At 36.4% G+C, this 20,347-nt stretch overlaps 1 protein-coding gene across 1 annotated transcript in view; it reads left to right on the forward strand.

The window, feature by feature from the left end:
- Nucleotides 1-20,347, forward strand: part of Dera (deoxyribose-phosphate aldolase) — a 105,568-nt gene that overhangs the window by 15,891 nt on the left and 69,330 nt on the right. Inside the window, exons 3-4 of the mRNA XM_048787185.1 lie at nt 18,001-18,098; nt 19,194-19,341. Coding sequence (XP_048643142.1) covers nt 18,001-18,098; nt 19,194-19,341 — 246 coding nt within the window. The remainder of the gene's footprint in view (nt 1-18,000; nt 18,099-19,193; nt 19,342-20,347) is intronic.

Below are 20,347 nucleotides of genomic sequence, written 5' to 3' on the forward strand. Positions count from 1 at the left end.
GAAAACCAGCCACCTTGTCAAAACCTGTGCCACAAAAGAACTTCCTGAGGAGAAATTGCAGGAGATCAGGTGCTGTGGGAAAGCAATGTTTTGAATCAGTACCCAGCAGGTGGCGATTTCCACTCTCATTCAGTTCAGAACAGATATTCCCAGACAGTGTTGGCAGTCACTGAGCTCCATAATGTAGTGGGGGTCTGTTTGTTTTTGGAGACAATGTCAACTCAAGCCCTGTCTGCTTACAGTTAGAGAATTTTAGCACATGTTAGATGCCTGCTGTTTAAGGGGTACACCTGCATCTCAGGCTCCTTCTGCCTATGTGTGTGCTTAAATATATATTTAAGTATAGTAAAGGTGTTGCTGGAGAGCATGAGACTGGTAAGGAGGGATCTAGAAAGCATTTAATTTTTTTCCTCAAATCAAAGGTTAGTGAGACGATGATATAGGCAAGTATAATATGTACAATAGCTACAATACGTTTTTTCTCTTTTTCTTTCAAAATTAGCTCACTTTAGTTTCAAAGGATGTTCTCTTATCCCAGTTTGAGAATTACGTTATGTAGTTGTAGGATACCTCGATTAAAATTTTCTGCAAATAAATCTATGTGGTGGCATGGTTATTCATTTGTTTAAACGTAGCTCTTTTTTTTTTTTTGAAAGGAAATTGGACTTTCAAGTTAATACCTGGGATTCAAATCCTATTTCTTCTAAGTACGAGTTTTGAGTTTTCATATTTTAAAAATATGATTAATGAAAGCTAGGTCATGGAGTAATTGTAAATATTAAATGAAGTGTTAGGTGTAGAACAACTGGCATGGTACCTAGAAGGCAGTAAGCCACGATGAGAATTTCTTCTCCTTCTCTTTACCCGCAATCTTGGAGAATTCTGACCTGTAAGCTAAAGAGTAACCGCTTGTGAACAAAGGTATTTGCAGATTGGAATGTAATATGGGTCTTGAGGGAGAAATTCAAAGGGTCTGGGACAGTTAAAGCCCCATTGTATGCTGGGATACTGTAGGAATTGAAATTAGACCTGTATTCAATACCTTTACATTGAGTTGCTGTCCATCATTTTCTACTGTAGGAATTTTTCAATCCCAAATTCTGTTTTTTTTTCCTGATATTTTTTATGATCAACATCTTTGAAAATTAGTCCATAGCCAGACCATAGTATAGGTGTTCATTTAGTAAGTCTTGTTAGTGCCATATTATGACTTTTAAATTATTAGAGGCAGGGGCTCCTACAGGACTCTTTTTTTCTTTCTCCTTTCTTTCGTTCCTTCCATTCTCCCTTTGAGGTACTAGGGGTTGAACTCAGAAGGGCTCTACCATGGAGCCGGATCTCTAGCCCTTTTTATTTTTATTTTTGAGACAGGGTCTTGCTATGTGGCCTAGGCTGGCCTTGAACTTGTAATCAAGTGAACCTTCTGCCTCAACCTTTTTCTGGATTGCTGGGATTGTGGGTATGTGCTGTCCAGCTGGGCCTCATATGTGATTTCTTGAGAATAGTAGAATTTTTTTTTTTTTTTTTTTACTAAAATAAACTCATTTTTTTAAACTAAAAATTGGCTTTAAAATTCAAATATATAAATTTTAATAGAAAAAATTGCAATTCTCAGGTCATTTAAAAAGTGAAAAGGTTAGGTATTAGGATAATATGAACTTAACAAATTTTAGGAAATGAAAGTTAACAACCTTATAAAATGTTATTCATAATTTACTATATCTTACCTTATAGGTAACATTTAAAAGGAATTGTTCCTGGGAGAGAGCAGATATTATATTAAATTCATAGTAAATATAATAACTTTTCCCTGAAATGATATTTAAATGAGATAATATATGGTGATAGTAGGACATACCACTAGATAATGGTAATGGGGGAATAAGTTTCAAGACAAATAGGCATAGATATTATATAATCTTAAATTTCTAATATTGTACTTAACCATTTTTTGGAGCTTATCATTTTTACTTAAGTTTAAATAAAATAATTTTATTATTAACATTTAGTTTGTTCCATTCTTGAGCATTTCAATAATATTTATGATGTTTTCACAGGATTAATTTTGGGCAATTCTCTTTTAGCATATAAGAATCCTTGCAGACTCTGATTTACGTGGCTAGTACAACATTCAGCAGAGGTAGCAGCTTTATGAATAATATCTATTGACTGATATTATGAATTCAGTAAGACAGCATTTTTGGACATTCTAAAATTTTAATTTAGGAAAGTCCTTCATCATAGATTTTCATTGAGAGAGAAGTTTTTCATTAAGAGGGAGGAGTTACATAGGATTTCTCTGAAGCTCTGGGCTCCTAGGGTAATTGATCAAAGTTTTCAAAGGGTTGAAAATTGAATCTTTACCCGACAGGGGGCCAGAGTCTTCCAGCACTGATGAATTTATCTGTGGTCTCATGACTCTTTCTGAATACTAGGCACATTTAGGGGCTTGGAGAAATGCTCATCAGAAGTTTCCTAGAGTCCATTAAGTTGAAAGACTACATGTTTGGAAATCTGAATGTGGTTTGGGAATTCTCTGGTGTGTCTTCCAGAGAGCATAGAGTAACAAAACAAGATCTTGACAGTGAAATAAATGTCTTGTGATGGAAACTCTTTTTGTTACTAACTTTATTAAACATATTAATTTTGCTGAAAAGCATGAAATAGACTGATTTTTAGATGACAGTTTTTAGAAGTATGATCAGATCAGGGATTGACTCACAACATTGTTGGTTATTTAAGTACGTTTGTGTATATGTCTTTTCTAGATTTCACAAACATGTATGAACCCATATGGATCCTAACGATGTGTCTGGCACAGTACAGACATAGAGGCTGAAGAAATTTTATTTGACTTGGGCTGATAAAATGAGTCATTTCATAAAGGCAAAGGAAACCTAGGTAGAGTGTGAAAGAAATTGCAAAGGACTTTTTGTCTTCTGGCTTCTAAGATGCTGTCTTCAATCCTCACAGAGCAAAGCATCTGGGGCACAGTGAGATCACAGCCATGATCTAAACCCATGATATAAGTCCTTATTGTCTACAAGAGAAGGAGTTCCATTCTTTAGGAATATTCTAGTATATTCTCATATATTATATACTCTTAATAGTATATATTCTAAGGGAACTTTTGAAATGGAGGGAAAATATGAAATAGCAGGATGGAGTTTGAAGAATTTTTGGGAGATATCATGGATCCTTAATTTTAAATGTATGCCTGGCATCAAATCTTTTGTGGGAAGTAGTAGAGTGAGGAAGTATTGTGCAAATATGAACACGAGGTGAAGTTGGGTTTTTAGTTACAGTCTATGACTTTAAACTCTTCATTCCTAATTGGTTTTGGTCAGCTGATCTGAGAATATCCTTCTGAGAAAAAAAAAAGCGTGAACAGGTGGCCTCCCCCTTTTATGGAAGAACATGAGGCTTGCTTCCCTCTTCTCTTTGAAATTATTTTAATTTTTATTGACAATATACATTTATATCTTTTAAAAAGACATAAGTCTGTAAGACTTATGTACAGCAAGTACAGCAAGCCTTAGCTCCACCTTTCTATATACACAACACATTTTCTCCACTAGCAGCTATTTTTTCTAGTTTTATATCCTTTACTGGTATTCTTAACTTTTCAGTGTTACCTATTAACTTTCTGTTGTGGAAGATATTTAGCTCTCTGATAGTTCTTCTCCGTCCCCCTTGTTCTCCTTCCTATTCTGTCATCATAGTAATTAATTGTTTTATAATTTCCAGTTAGATAAATTTTCATTGTTTTATAATTAGGACTATCAGTATCAATTCATATTTAAGCCATATCGTATGTGATTGCATTGCATATACAAATTTTTACTTTCCCGAGAATGGTCTCATTTGCTTGGTTTTCTGTGTAGTTGTGTCTAATTCAGTGAAACTCTTTTTGGTGCATTGAGAAAGACCAGATAACTGATCAGTTTTCTGTTTTTCTTGGAGAAACATCCCTCCTCAGGTCCTCTACTCTCTTCAACTAAGAACTAAGAATCCTTTGCCAAATACAAGGTCATGAAGTTTTTTTTTTTTTTTAATGGTGCTGGGGACCAAACCCAGGGCCTTGTGCATGCAAGGCAAGCACTCTACTAACCGAGCTATATCCCCAGCCCCCCTCCATTCTCTTCAAATCTAGCTGTTCCCTGTGCCTACTGCTCTCTGGTGTTACTGGACATTCCCTTTGCCAGCATGTTGGGCGTCTTTCAGACTACTGTTTTGGTTCTCTTATTACCACATCTTCCTCTTGTTTCTCTTTCTGATTTTGGTGGAGCACAGTCATCAGTAAATCCTTGGAAGTGAAAGCTTCAAATATTAAAAAATGCTTTAATTCTTCTGTCACATTAATTTATAGTTTGGCTAAGTATAGAATTCTGTGTTGAAACATGTTTTCTTAGGATTTAGAAGGTGTTCTTACATTGTTTAGTTATTGTTCCTAAGGACAGATTTGATGCTCTTCTTTCTTTCTTTCTTTCTTTTTTTTTTTTTTTTTGAATGCTAGGGATTGAACCTAGGGGCTCGCTCATGCTAGGCAAGCACTTGACCACTGAGCTAAATACCCAGCCCTTTTTATTTTTGAGACAGGGTCTCACTAAATTGCTTAAGCTCTCCCTAAATTGCTGAGGCTGGCCTATAACTTGTAATCCTCCTGCTACAGCCTTCCAAGTTGCTGGGATTATAGGTATGTACCGCTGCACCTGACTTTATTATTTTTATCTGCTTTTTGTAATGTGATCTCTTGACCACATTTGAAAATTTTCTTATCTTTAGAGTTCTGAAATTTCATAGTGTTATGCTTTGGTATATTTCTCCTTTCCTTTCCTTCCTTTCGTCCTTCTTTCTTTTCTTTTCAAAGAAGAGTGAATTTTGTAGAAGACAATAAAATGTTTGCTTTACCTACTCAATTAAATCGGCACAAGCCCATCAGTAGCTACCATATTTTTGGATGTGGTTTTGTAAACAAAATTGGTTTGTTTTGAACATAATGAGGTTGACCAGAAAACCAAAATCTTATAAAATGTATTATGTAGTGATGAATACTTTTGCTATTTTTTTTTTCATTTTTTTTACCTTCTAAACATATGAAAGGATTGGGCTTCTGGTTCCTCTGTGGCTGGGTAGGAACATATAACTAAATCTGACCAGAGCTGTCTTGGTTTCCCTTTTCTAATTGCCTATACTTTTTCAGTTTGTAAACCTAATACTCCTTTAGTTCTGGGAACATAAGTTTCTTTTCTTAAATGATTTATGTAATTTCTTACCTTTTCTTTTCTTTTTTATTTATTTATTTTTAAATATTTATTTTTTTAGTTGGACACAATATCATCTTTATTTTATTTATTTATTTTTATGTGGTGCTGAGGATTGAATCCAGGGCCCCGCGCATGCTAGGCGAGTACTCTACCGCTGAGCCACAACCCAGCCCTGCTTTTCTTTTTAAATAATTTATTTTTAATTGGCTAAGATTACATATATAGTGTATATTATGATGTTTGAAGTTTATGTACATTGTAGAATGGTTGAATTGAGCTAATTCACACATATACTACCTAACGTGTATATTTTTCTTGGTGAGAACACTTTAAAGTCTACGTTTTTAGTGGTTTCCAAGACTGTAATACATTATTATTAACTGTAGTTACCAGGTAGTACACTAGAGCTCTTGAACATATTCTTCCTCTCTGAAATTTTGTATCCTTAAACCAACATCTCTCCAATCCCTCCAGCTCCTAGTAACTAGCCTTCTATTCTTTGCTTTTGAGTGTTTTAGATTCTACATATGAGTTAGTATTGTGAGGTTCTTCCTGTTCTGTGCCTGTTTATTTCTCTTAGCATAATGTCATCCAGGTGCATCCCTATTGTCACAAATGACAAGTTTTTCTTTTCTGAGGCTGAATTATATTCTATTATATGTACCACATTTTCTTTGTTTCTTTATTCCCTTTTTTTTTTTTTTTTTGTGGTGCTGGGGATTGAACCCAGGAGTGCTTTCCTATTGAGCTACATCCCCAGTCCTTTTTATTTTTTATTTTGAGACAGGGTCTTATTAAATTGCAGAGGCTGGCTTTGAGCTTATACTCTTTCTGCCTCAACCTCCTAAGTAGCTCTTTTTATAGGTGTATGCCACTTTTCTTTATCCATTGGATGATAATTAGGTTGATTCTGTACCTTGGCTTTTTATAAATAATGCTGCATTGAACATAGGAGGGCAGATATCTTTTCAATATACTGATTTGCATTTCTTTGGATATATACCCAGTAGTGGAATTATTGAATTAGTTCTATTTTTAGGTTTTTTTTTTTTTTTTTTGAACCTCCATACTGTTCTTTTTTTTTTTTTTTATTTCAACCTAAATGCTGAGGTCTTCTTTCTCAGCAACTCTTGATTTTATTTATTTTTTAAATAAACGACAGCAGAATGCATTACAATTCTTATTACACTTATAGAGCACAATTTTTCATATCTTTGTATGTAAAGTATGTTCACACTAATTCATGTCTTCATACATGTACTTTTTTGCATTACAATTTTTATTTTTATTTTTTATTGTTGGTTGTTCAAAACATTACATAGTTCTTGATATATCATATTTCACACTTTGATTCAAGTGGGTTATGAGCTCCCATTTTACCCCATATACAGATTGCAGAATCACATCAGTTACACATCCATTGATTTACATATTGCCATACTAGTGTCTGTTGTGTTCTGCTGCCTTTCCTATCCTCTACTATCCCCCCTCCCCTCCCCTCCCCTCCCCTCCCCTCTTCTCTCTCTGCCCCCTCTACTGACATTCATTTGTCCCCCTTGTATTATTTTTCCCTTTCCCCTCACTTCCTCTTGTATGTACTTTTGTATAACCCTGAGGGTNCTTAACCCATTTATTGATTGGGTTATTTTTTTTTTTTTTTTTTTTTTGGTGGTTAGGTTTTTGAGTTCTTTATATACTCTAGAGATTAGTGCTCTATCTGATATGTGAGGGGTAAAAATTTGCTCCCAGGATGTGGGCTCTCTATTCACCTCACAGATTGTTTCTTTTGCTGAGAAGAAACTTTTTAGTTTGATTCCATCCCATTTATTGATTCTTGGTTTTAATCTTTGCGCTATAGGAGTCTTATTAAGGAAGTTGGGGCCTAATCCCACATGATGAAGATTAGGGCCTACTTTTTCTTCTGTTAGACACAGAGTCTCTGGTTTAATTCCTAGGTCCTTGATCCATTTTGAGTTAAGTTTTGTGCATGGTGAGAGATAGGGGTTTAATTTCGTTTTGTTGCATATGGATTTCCAGTTTTCCCAGCACCATTTGTTGAAGATGTTATCTTCTCTCCAGTGCATATTTTTGGCACCTTTAGCTAATATGAGATAATTGTGATTTTGTGGGTTAGTCTCTGTGTCCCACCCTCAAGAATATATATAATTATTTTAAGTTAGCCTGGTTCTAAATATCCTTTCAGAATATTCCTATTTTATTTATACCTTCATTTAACATTATAATTTAATATCACAGACAAAAGACTTCTATTTGGGCTTATTTTTTCCACCTGTTTACCTTATTCTTTTAACCATTTTCAGTTAATCTTTACAATTTTTCTTCCCAGATTTTCAAGTAAGTGTATGTTCATGATACAAAATTGGCAGAAATGTTACAATAGTTTCTCCCTCTTTTCATCCTGCCTTATACATTAATCTGGTCAAATTGATTGCTTAGTGGCTACTTCCTCCCCCTTCCCCTAATAATTCAAGTATAGAGTCCTCTGTCTGAACTTCAGGATTCTGACTTGATACTACTTATCTGTGAAACCCCATCTTTACTCCCAAACACAACTTTCTGCCATGATTATTGTTCTGGAAGCAGGCTATAATTGTTTCTGAATTGGTCTTCACACACAGATTGTACTCAGTGTTTGAAGTGTCTTTCCTCTTCTTGACTGCTAGTTAATTTCTCTTTGTCTGTTAGAGCAGGTCAGCTTGTTGAACCTTCTCTGGCCAGCCTAGGCTTGTCATAGTAGTAAGAATTAGAGATAGAACCCAAACTCCTGCCTTGCTCTGCACTATAACTTTAGCAGTATTTCCCAGATCAATTAAAGGATGACCCTCAAACCTGTTGGCTGGTTCTTTTCTCCTAGTCAGTGATGGCCTTCTAACTCTGTGGTTAAGTTATCAAAGAGGACCAACAGTGCCAAATCACCTATTTCAGGATACTAGTACCTGGTCAGAGTCAGTGTTCCACGAATGATTGCTATGTCTTCCAGCTCCACGGATGACCCACATCATAGTACTCCAACCTAGAACATCTTTGTTGCATGTCAGCACTGTGTACCTGGTGCTGGGGCCTCACATGGTCCTGTGAATCTCTACCTGTGGCAGTTCAGTACTAGGTCTTGATAGATGGCCTGTGGGTAGGGATGTGTCACAATGAGTGCTGTTTTAGGTAAGTTTACTCAGAACTCTAACAAAGTAACAATGAAGAGGTGGGAAACTATTGGATATTTTTTTTTTTAAAGAGAGAGAGAGAGAGAGAATTTTAATATTTATTTTTTTTTAGTTTTCGGCAGACACAACATCTTTGTTTGTATGTGGTGCTGAGGATCGAACCCGGGCTGCACGCATGCCAGGCGAGCACGATACTGCTTGAGCCACATTCCCAGCCCCAACTATTGGATATTTTAAGTGCCTCTTTTTTAGGCTTTTTTTTTTTTTTTTTTTTTGGTGGTCTTGCCCTCATTCTCTTATTTATTTGTTTATTATCATATAAAAGCTGCATATTATATGTATATGGTGTGCTACATGATGTTTTGCCTATTGATTTTTCAACTTCCTTTCTTTGACTCCTTGATTCAAGACAAGATATACATTTCTTGAGCAGCTTTGATTTGTGGATGCTGAGAAAAACCGTATAGTTCCAACCTGGTAGGTTAGTAGTTCCTTGAAATACTTAATAAAGTGCTTCATACTAGGAACCTGGGAGAAGTAATTTACTTAGTTTCTAAAAAATCTTTGATAATGCTTCCCCTAAAAGTTTAAAGGAAAAGGCCAACAGAATAAAAAAATACTGCTATTTTTAGAGATTCAAACATATTTAAACAATAGCAAAAAGAAAAAACAAAGGAGTACAAATAAAAAGCTGCCGTTTACACTGTAGAGCAGTCTGTCCTTGGTTGACTGCAGTTTTATTATGACAAGAAAATATTTTCAATGCTAGCAAAAATCTTTGGAGGAAAGTTTAGAAAAACAGTTGATGAACATCAAATTAAAGATATTTAGAAAAGCTGAAACTATTAGCTTTGTCAAAAAATTGAGTTGAATTTACAGACATGGGCATTTAATACTATGATATGTCCCAGTTTTACTGTAATTTTAAAAATAAATATAATTAAGTTATAATATGTATACAGTATTTTAATATTCATTATATAGTTTTTACATATCTGTGAATTTCAGTGTAATTTGATTAACACATTTGTACTGGTGGAGTGCTAAATAATTACATTTTGATGTATGGGAAGAAAAATGGAATAAAATAACCCCTTGTCTGCCTTAAAAAAATGTTTTTTCTGATTTTGAAAAAATACAAAGCCAACATTCAAAGGTCTTTAAAAGGTAGATTAGGACCTATGTAGACCAGCTTAGATTCACTGACTAAATATTTCTTCCTCTTCAAAGATCAAACGTTTCTGACCAGCAAATGGAGTTCTTGCCATGAAGAAGTAATTACACTGGTCTCTTTAATTCATTGTTTCCTTTCTTTAATTTCTATTAACTGCAGTCAACAGTAGTCCCAAAGTATTACTATTTGTCTTGACTCAAAAGAATGCAACATATTCATATAACTTTTATTAGAGTGTGTTGTTATAATTGTTCCATTTTATTGTTATTTTTGACAATCTCTTTGAGTAATTTATATATTAAACTCTATCATAGAAAAGAACATGTATATACAGGAATTCTTATTGTTCATGGTTTCAGGCATCCACTGTGGGGGTCGTAGAATATCCCCTAGGGATAAGGGGCACTACTGTATTTTAATTCAATATCAGCTTTCTCAAGAAAGTTAGGTGTTTTATTTATTCTATGTATATAAAGTATTTAAAGTTGGACCACTATAGCTTGTACTTTGTTAGACTGTGGAAGTTTATTAACTACCCTCAGGTAAGTCTCTATATGGAAGAGTTCACAGGTTAGACTGTCACGGCTAATCTCTCTGCCTGCCTGCTTACTTCCATGCTCCAGGAGAGAACTGGAGTGAAATTCAACAACTCTTCCCAGTACAGTCCATCTGCTGAGCTTTTGGTCCTCATAAGGGAAATGACACCCTCCTGGTTCACCCAAAATTTGCCCATGCTGAAAAAGTCCTTCCCAAGGGCCTTTCAAACTCTGTTGGCCATGCCTCACAGTATGTGGTGTGTTTTATATTGCCCCAGAGTACCTGCTTCCTCACATATAATGGTAGATGATTTACCTGTATCATATGCAGCACATCCTGATATTTTCTATTTTCCTTTGTTTCTTCTTGTAATATACTGGTTGCAACTAGAAGAGTTGATTTCATGACATGTTCCTGGGTTATGACCCTCATTTTGTAGAAAACACCATATATGATTTGATCCATGCCTTCCTCTTAGACTGTATCTGAACCACTCCCCTCACCTGGCCTTGCTCAGGCCCTCCATCTACACCTGTGTCCCTACTTTGCTTCAGATATGACCTTAAGGACTTTGTACTTCTCTCTGCCTAGAAAACTGGTTTCCTAGACAATATTATTCCTCACTTTCCATTTCAGTTGGACCTTTGCTCAAGGTTTTATCAGATTTTTCCTGTCCTCACCATCCCTGCATTCTCCGTTCTCTTATGTAACTTTTCACTGTAGCCCATATATAGTATATGATGTATTCAGTAGATGTTTATAATCTTTTATTAGAAGAAGCTCTATGAGAGTAAGGTTTTTGTTTTTTCATTCATCACTCAATCCCTAGAGCCTGCAGCCATGCCCAGCACCAATGTGGGTACTTTTTTATATTAGTTAAATGAATAAATGAAATTCATAGTTAGGATTGCATTTATCTAACTTCTCAGGAGGCTTTCTCTCCCTTTTCTTTCTTGTGTCTTAAATTTAAGCTGTTGACTTTGGGCAAAGTCCCTGTAGTCTCTGTAAGCAAGCTTGGAGTCATTAGGTCTAAGAATGCTGGAGTCCTGTGTACCTTGAATATGAACTGGAAGGAGAATGTGGTCCAGGGAAAGTCTATACCCTTGGCGCCGCAGGCTCTCTATCTATGGGGGAAAGCAGGGCTGTGGGTGGGCTATAGCAGGGTCTCACTCAGGTGTAGTGTTGGTGTCATTGGAGACATTATTGTTGCCTGGGCTACAGTGAAGCTGTCTGACTGGTACCTCCTGTAGTCTGCCTCTTACCGGTTGTGCACACTGCTGACTAGCCAGAGTTAAGTGTGTTTGTTTTTTCTGCTCAATAAGAAATATTATGCTCTTATATTTTACATTCATTGGGGGTACTAAATTTTAGAAATCTATGTGTTTTACACTTTAAACACATCTTAGTTTGAATTGTTTATACTTTAGAAGCTCATACAGGCACATGTGGCCAGTGGCCAGTGATGCAATAGCACAGGTTGAGATTTCTTAGGCTGCTGTACAAATAAGCCATCCAGTCTGCTCTTGCTCCTGAAACCCCCATATTCCACAAATCTGGAGCACTTCCTCTTTGTTTCTCCTGAATCCTACCATACTTCAGTTGGGATTTTTCAACCTTGGCACTATTGACTTTTGGAAGAGGTAATTCTTTGTTGAGGAAGAGTGAATTATGCATTGTAATGTTTAGCAGCATCCTTGGTCTCTACCCATTAACCAGGACCCTTCAGACTGCCAGCTGTGACAATCAGAAATGTCTCCAGAGATCGAGGGCTTTAAGATCAGTCTCAGATCTCTTATTTATCCACGAAGGGTTTTCATATCCAACTGCACAAGTCTACATCTGTGACCTGTCTTTCTTCTGAACCTGACTTATTATCTAGCCAGTATGGATAAAATTTTATTTTCAGTCAGAAAAGTTTGAGAAATGTGGATTAAAGAAATTTCAAGTCTTTTTTTTTTTTTTTAAGGTGGAAGTTTTATTGATCTTTGTAACAGAAACTTACGTTTTTTTGGTTCTTCAGTAACCAAATCCCAATCCATCATTGCTGGGAAAACCTCTTGTCTGCAGAGTTAGTTGGAGACATGACAGAGGAAGGAGAAGTTCTTCTTCCTTCCTGACCCCACAGTCATGCATAGCACACTCCCTAGGTTCAGGCATCAGATTTGTTCGTACAGAACTTGAGGCCCTGAGTGAGTGAAGGAAGATGGCAGTGATGGTGTCAGGTGGCAGCTGCTGTGGCATCTTGGCCAGACCATTCCTGTTAAATGCTGGCATTGTGCTTCTAGTTTTTGGCTCTCCATTGTTGTCTTTGGTTCCCATCTGTTTTCTGAGCTTGGTCTTCCAATCTTGTCTCAATTTATGAGCCCTTAATATCCTTCCATTTTTGTTCCAATCACCCAAGTCAGTTTTCATTATTTTCAACTGAAAGATTCCTAACTAATAAAGCCTGTGGAACCATTTGGGAATTGCTGGTTCCAAGCATTGATTTTTGCCCTTATATGTTGTTTTTTATTTTGATTTTTCCAACTCCCAGGTCTGTGGCTTTTCTCCCCAGTTTTCTCCTTAAGGTTTTTCATGGGGGAGCTGTAACTTTTCTCACATCATTTAGCACGTTGCTTGCATCCTAGAATGCTGAATGGAGAGGTTGTTGGACTTGCACATGGGCATTTGGATTTAATCTGCTTCATTTTGCTAAGGAGCTCTGGCTGTCTAGCTCCATGACTATCCACCAACTGCTGCTGGGGGCTATCCTGAGCATCCTGGGAATAATTGAGACCTTGGGTTCAGCCTAAAGATTGTGCTAAATAGAAAAAATTTAGATGCCAGAATAAGTGACTAGGTTCTTTTAGGGACAAGATTAACGTACTGGCAGTAGTCGATGAGTTGAGAAGTATAATTTGCAGAAATGGGAAATTGATTACTAAAGAGCATCAATAGTTGGAATTGACTAATATCTCAAGGATAATTGGCTAATATCTCAAGGATACTTGAAGGATAAAGGAAGGTGGTAAAACCATGTAATCATGATGTGATTCTACTGTAATTCAGGGTACAAAAATGGGGATATCTGGTAATGTGAACCTGAACTATCTTCCAATGTGATGAAGGAGTGTTACATGATGAAGTGTTATAATCCATTTGCTTGTAGATGCAAGACACACTGGAAATGAAAGCTATATGGAAGAAAAGTATAAGCAGAAAACAGAGAACATTGGTACTGAGGTGACATATTGGGAGATCAAGTTGGTCTTTGGCTTGGTGCTGAATTCATTATTAACCTGGACTTGGATTGATGCCCTAAAGAATGGGCAGGTGAAAGTCTGTGAGATGGGAATTAGAGATTAGGGGTAAGTGGCATTATAGCAATGCCGTCTGGGCTATGGCAGTATGTACTGTCAGGTTGCCAGTGTCTTTGTTTCTAGAACAGACAGATAGATACCTGTTTGGATTCCACAAACTGGCTTAATCAGCAGAATGTGAGGAGAGCTGGCGAATGCCCTGCAGGTGTATAGATGTCCTAGAACACTTATCCAGTGTTTATTCGATGCTGGATTTTGAGAAGAAGATTGTTTGTACACCCCACCTGCTGGTAGGAATGGGGCTCTCAGGACAGTTTTAGTTCTCTGCCTTTATGGGTTAGAAACTGGGCAAGTCTGTCTGTTCATTTACTGTATAAATTGAACATCTAATGAGCCTGATTGGATTAAACATGCAGTGACATTTAGGTTTTTTTTTTTTTTTGGTCAGCCTACTGGTGAAAGATTAGACATAATCGAGTGATTTTTTTTCTTTAGTTTCAATATTTGATATAAAAAAATAAGTTTACCATGATGGAAGGGGCACAGAATTTATTGATCAACTAGTTTTGTGCTAGGCATTTGTATATATAGGAGGGTATAACGGTTTCCTGGGAGGATGCAAATTTGAATTGAAAACAAATACAATTTAGAAATAATAGACAAATGAATACAATTAAGAAGGGTACTGAGTATTATATTCTGGTAATAAAATATATACCTGTGTATACCTGGAAGTGACTGCTTAGAGACAACACTGGGAAAAAGATTTGGGTAGTACAGTTGGATATAAAAATACAGAAGAGAAAGTAGAAAAATTAATCTCCCTTATTTGCTCAATGCATTTTGGGAGAAAAGTCTAATAAATTATCATAATTTATTTTTGTATATAAGGAACAGAGTTAAAATCAAAATACAAAATGTATCTCCTTTTGATGTTGTGTGTTTTAGGAATATTTTGAAGAACACAATCACATCTGAAGAAACACAAATGGAAGAGATGACAAGGCTAGGAAGTAGATTTGCTGGGAAAATTATCTTTGTTTCTACTGAGTCTTGAACAGGAAAAAAAAAAGATCAAATTGTGAAACAAGTATTTGAGAACAAGTTTACAGCTGACAGAAGGGCCTGAAAGTCAACAAAATGACACACTAAGGGAAACAGTGGGAGTTTTTTTTTATCAGAAAGTTTTAAGAGTATTTATTGACTTCCAATTATGGTTTCATGTCTGTTCTTTCCAAAGGCAGGTGTACTTGAAACCCCTCTTGGCTCTGAAAGAAGATTCTGTGGTTCTGATGAAATTGTGTGCATTAGAATCACTTCTCTTGGAAAGGAGATGCTAAAGGGTACTCGAATGAAATATTAAAAATTATGAAGGACATAACAAAGGCCAATCAGTCCTTTCTTTTCCCTAGACCCCCTAAGATGAGAACAAGGGTTATTTGATGAAATTAAAGAGTAGCAAATTAAGTGCTAATAAAATGAGATAGTCACTTATATAATTCATTGCCATGGGAGGTCACAGAGGCAAATTCTGTGGCTAGATTTAATATGAAGTTGAATAATTTTATAACCACTAATGATATTTTTAGCAGTCAAAGCTGATACTGTGAAGGAAGTGATCTTATTACATTCCCCAGTAGATGGTTTGCAAAGACCTCTGGCAGGTGGTGTCTGAGAAATGTGAGCGGAGGCCTTGTGGGCTATAACTTTAGGTGGTAATTGTAACAAAAAATCTGTTTTAAAGCAAATGATCCCAAGCAACCTCTTCATACTTTTGTCCCATCTTTCTCTTATGGAGGTCCAAAACTCCTTTCCAATCAGGATCAATTGAGAAAGACATTGCCCAGAATTAAGAAAATTTCTGGAATCTCAGGTCAAGGGATTGCAAGTTTGAGGCCAGCTGCGACAAATTAATGAGACCCTGTCTCAAAAAAATAAAAACAATAAAAAAATAAATAAAAATGGCTGGGGTATAGCTCTGTGGTAGAGTACTGGGTTCAATCCCCAGTACCACAGGTGCTTCCTCCCCCGCCCAAAAAAAATGATTTTTGGGAACCACTCAACTTACTTATTTATTGAATGCCATGCTATTCACATGTCATGTATTCTCTTGGAGTTTTAAAAATCTTTTGGGGATGTAAACAATTTTTTTACATCAGTACCATTTCAAGTGATGGCATTGGGCTAAAAACAGACTGTAAATTTGCGTGGAAGTACAAAGCAGCAAAGGAATATTGAACCTGTGCGGTTTAGGGAAGACTCTCAGAGCAGGTGACTTTTGAACTAAATCTCAGTGCATGAGTAGGAGTTAATCTGCCTGCAAGGTAAGGAAGGGCAGTCTGGTTAAAAGGAACAAACTGAACACAGGGTTCAGAGATGGAATATGACTTGCTGTGTCAGGAAACTGCGTGCCATTTAGCAATACTGGCAGATGCAGAAGAGACCACGAGGAGCAAGCCAGATGAGCACGTGTCCTGGGTTTGCCTGAGACTTATTGCCTACAGAAGAGCTTCCAGTGGGGACCTTAGTAGGGTGTGGGGAGTAGGGAAGAGGAGGGGAAGAACTTTGAGGAAGTGTCTCAGGACTCATTAAGGACAGCCAGTCCAGCTGCCTAGGAGTGATCCACTTCCCTCTTTTGACCACTGTCAGTAGTTACTTGGCAGTGAGTCTTGTAGGTCATATAACTTTGCTTCACTGTTACTCTCTGCCTGGAATGATCTTTATCTAGAACCTAATCACCATTGTTAGTGTTAAAAAATAAATAAAAGAGATCCTCCCCTGTGTTTGAGAAGAGGGAGGTTCTTCTAGGCCTTAGATAAATTGGGATGAGCCCAGTGTGACTGTCCAGTCTTATTCCCTTGGACTCTGCCTAGAGCCAGCTCAGTCTTTGGTGGGAAAGAAGAGGCAGAAGTTGGCCTGACCCTAGCTTTTGCTTTCTCTCTGAAGTTGGCTCAAGAAACAAGCAGGAAGACGTACAGTATCTTTGAGGAGCAGAAGCAGATGGATTGAAATGTTAAAAATCTGTTTTATTAAATGATTTCAGCTAACAAAATAATTTAATTAGGAAAAAAAGGGAAAGCACACAAACTATTCCTTCTGTGTAATATTTAAGTGGAATATCATTAATCTTTGAGAATTTTTGCATGATTAATATTGATACTTAAGAAGAGGCAAATGGAAATGGGAGAAGTCTTTTATAAATATTGGTTTTCTGGTGATCTAATCTTTATGGTAAAGGTTTTTTTTTGTTTTGTTTTTTTTAAAAAATAAACTCAGGGGTGATATACCATTGAGTTATATCCCTGGCCCTTTTTGTTTTTCATTTTAAAACATAATCTCACTAAGTTGCTTAGGGCCTTGCTAAATTGCTGAGGCTGGCCTTGAAATTGCAATGTTCCTGTCTCAGCCACCCGAATTGCTGGGATAACAGGCATGCACCACTGTACCCAGCTTTTGTGGTAGATGCAAATACTTTATTGTTATTTGTGTTGTTGCATAGTACAGTATGCAACTGGCAGTTTTCTTTTTCATGTTATAGAGCTGTGTAATTAAGATGTGTTTCCTAATGAATAACCTTTTCCATAGTAGAAGAATTTTCTTCTGGGATCATTCTTAAAAAACATGGAATTCCTACAGGGATATAGAGATGATGTTAGTTACAGAAGGTAAACAGAAACATGCCTAATTTACTGTGGGGCTACCTGTTATGAGTATCAGTGGAAGACATTGAAATACAATGCATGACACTGTTGTTAGACTCTCAAAGGCAAATAAGGTAATGACTCACAATACAGTAAGTACAAGAAACAGTTTCACCATGGGTCCTTGGTGAATGAAATACAGGTTCTGTGGTAGAGGCACAATTAAATGTTAGCTTTGCCTGAGAGAGCCATGTCTTCCCCAGGGCTAAAACATGAGTCATTTGGAAGCAAAGAGAACAGATCAAAGTAGGAGAAATTACTTGAGAACAGAAGCAACACAGATATCTTCTGGAACTTTTAGTAGTTTTTTATTTCCCTTTTTAAGCTTCTGTTATATCATTGTTGTTATCTCTGATACATTTTGAAAAATTCTCCTTTGATGGGATGTATCATATTGGTATCTAGTAGAAATTAATCTTGTCAGGAAGGGGGTATAACCAAGCATTGCTTTAAGCCCCAGCATTAATTCACTTAAGTATTTATTAATCTTGTTTGCTCCCTTGGACTAGACACTTACAAATAAGTTTTTGCTGTCAGAGTGAGGCATGTACGACGGGGAACACAATCCCACCCCCTCCACCATGGTCATTATAATCTATGCAGTAAATCAATACTAGTTCCTCTAATTCCATATGTACTTGATTTTATGTGAAGTATGCCTTGTGATGGCTGAGCTTCCTTCAACAAGGTTATATATTTGTTGTTGTAAGGAAAAAAGCAGAAGTTTTTAAAGAGTGTTTACATCAAATGGTGAATGTATCCTTTCCAGAGCCCTGTGTCTATAGGTGACTATATTAATAAAACTTTTCAGTTTCAAAAGTGTTGTTCTCTCCCCTTTAGACCTTAGCTGGATTTCCAAAGTACAGGTGAATCAGCCAGCAGTTCTGAGGCGGGCACAACAAATTCAGGCTCGAAGAACCGTGAAAAAGGAGTGGCAAGTAAGGTTCTTCTTGAGCATTCTGTCCCTGTGTTTCACAATGCATGGTCTCTTCCCTCAAGGCTACAATATTGAATTTCGCTCAAGATGCATCTAAACTTAAAAGATTGCAGCTGTCCAAGACTTATTTTAATAATTCATATATGATGATGATGGGTTGGAGAAAGATAACACATTTATCCAAACAAGTTAAAAATCTTATCACTCTTGAGTGGCAAAACCGCAAATGAATTTGAGGCATCTTTATTCATGAGTGAATTAAATGGCATATTTTCTCAACGAATTTATTCAGTTTCTTAGATGTGCCTTCCTTGGTTGTCTTCTGGTTTAATTTTAAAACCATAATGTCTAAACCTGGTGTGTCCACTGTTGAGGCCCTGAGGGGTAAGAGTTGACCTTCTTTGACCATCATGCTTATCTTACTATTACTTTTCATAAATCACTTTTCAAAATTCCAAAGGTGATGTTTTGCAGAGTACTTATGGTCAGCATATTCTTCAGTGTTTACCAACCAAAGACGTGCAATGCAGTTCTAAAAGGAATTCAGAGTTCATTTCACAAGGGACTTGGAATACTCCTTTAGAGTAATATTCCACATTTTGCTCCTTTGGAAATATTCTGATTGAAAACATAAAAGGAAGTTCATCAGAATGAATTGTGAAACAGGAATATTGTTTTTAAAAAGGAATTGGATTAAATTGGAAAAAAACAACATGGAACTTACAGATTTTAAAAAACAATTTTCCTTTCCTAGAGTGGAAAGGAAAATTGAAATAGAAACCTTCTTCCTGAGTTCTCCTACATCAGGGTAGCCATCGCAGATTCCTTGTGGATGAGATGGAAAATTCCGAAGTGTGGAGACTTTGTCTACTGGGGGTTTCTGTTTGGGATATCAATAGGAGAAAAAATATTAAGGTTCTTCTTCTTCCTTTTCACTTTATTCTGAGTAATGTTCATCTTGTCAGTGAATCTCGTTTACACTTGTATCATCATATGCTTTAGAATAGTGTAGACATCAGGTATTAGTATCTGTGTTTGTCTAATGAGTACAAATTGGAGATTAATTTTAATTTGCTTTGCCTTTTCTTTCTACTAGGCTGCTTGGCTCCTGAAAGCTGTTACCTTTATAGATCTTACTACACTTTCAGGTGATGATACGTTTTCCAACATTCAAAGGCTCTGTTATAAAGCCAAATATCCAATCCGGGAAGATCTCTTAAAAGCTTTGAATATGCATGATAAAGGTAATGTTGTATATAATATATCTGATGTTTACCTGCTTGTTTACCTCTCAATTATGAGATCTAAGAGGTCTTAAGATTCACCTGCTAACAAGATGGTAGTTGTGAAATCCATGATGGGAGCTCTGATCATATGTATGGGAAAATAATTGAAATGTTCTTTTAAAAATGGCAAGAAGACAATATGAATCCTGTTTTTAGGTCACTTCTTTCTGTCCACAGATTGAAATTTCTGGTTGAGAGTTTTCTTATATTTTTTCTCAATTCTTAAGTTCGGAAATTTTCTATCTAGTGACTCTAAAATACTAATTCTGATTCCCTAGCCACATATGAAAAAGTCAGTCTCATTATTTAATAATGACATCTCATACATAAAAGTATTTTCTGTGAGTCAGTGAAATACTTTTGAGAATAAAATGCAAATGGGAAATATTGCATGCTCGTATTTTAGGTTAGATCTTTCAAAAAAAGTCATTCTCACTTCTTTAGTGTACATGAGAGAAAGACCTTTCTGCAGTTGCCGTTAGTTTAGAATTTTAACATTTTAGTAATGGAGGAGACTTGAGAGTTAGTCCCCTTATTTTCTAAGTGAAGAAACTAAGACCTGGAAGGATCTAAGGCATTTCCAAGACACTATGTCTTATTACCTGCTGGGCTGGTTTTAGGAGCCAGCTTTCCTCTTTGTGGGATATCCTTTATGGCTTTGGCATGCCTCAGTGCTAGAGAGATAGCCCAATGCAGATATCACAGATAATGTGCAGATAATTTATAGACCTAAATATCTCTGTAGTTTTTAAAAAGTATTTATTATATTTCTTTTGAGTTGACAATAAAAATTCTACCTCACTGGGGCTGGGAGAGCTCTTGGTAGAGCTCATGGTTAGCATGTAGAAGGTTCAGTTCTCAGTACCAAAACAAAACAAAGCAAACAACCCCACCAGACTCCATCTTATTAATAGCACTTAAAAGGAACATCTTTGAGGTATAGACACTGGTTGTTTTAATAGTG

The sequence above is a fragment of the Marmota marmota genome, unplaced genomic scaffold, assembly GCF_001458135.2.
Source record: "Marmota marmota marmota unplaced genomic scaffold, marMar, whole genome shotgun sequence".
NCBI classification, from domain to species: Eukaryota; Metazoa; Chordata; class Mammalia; order Rodentia; family Sciuridae; genus Marmota; species Marmota marmota.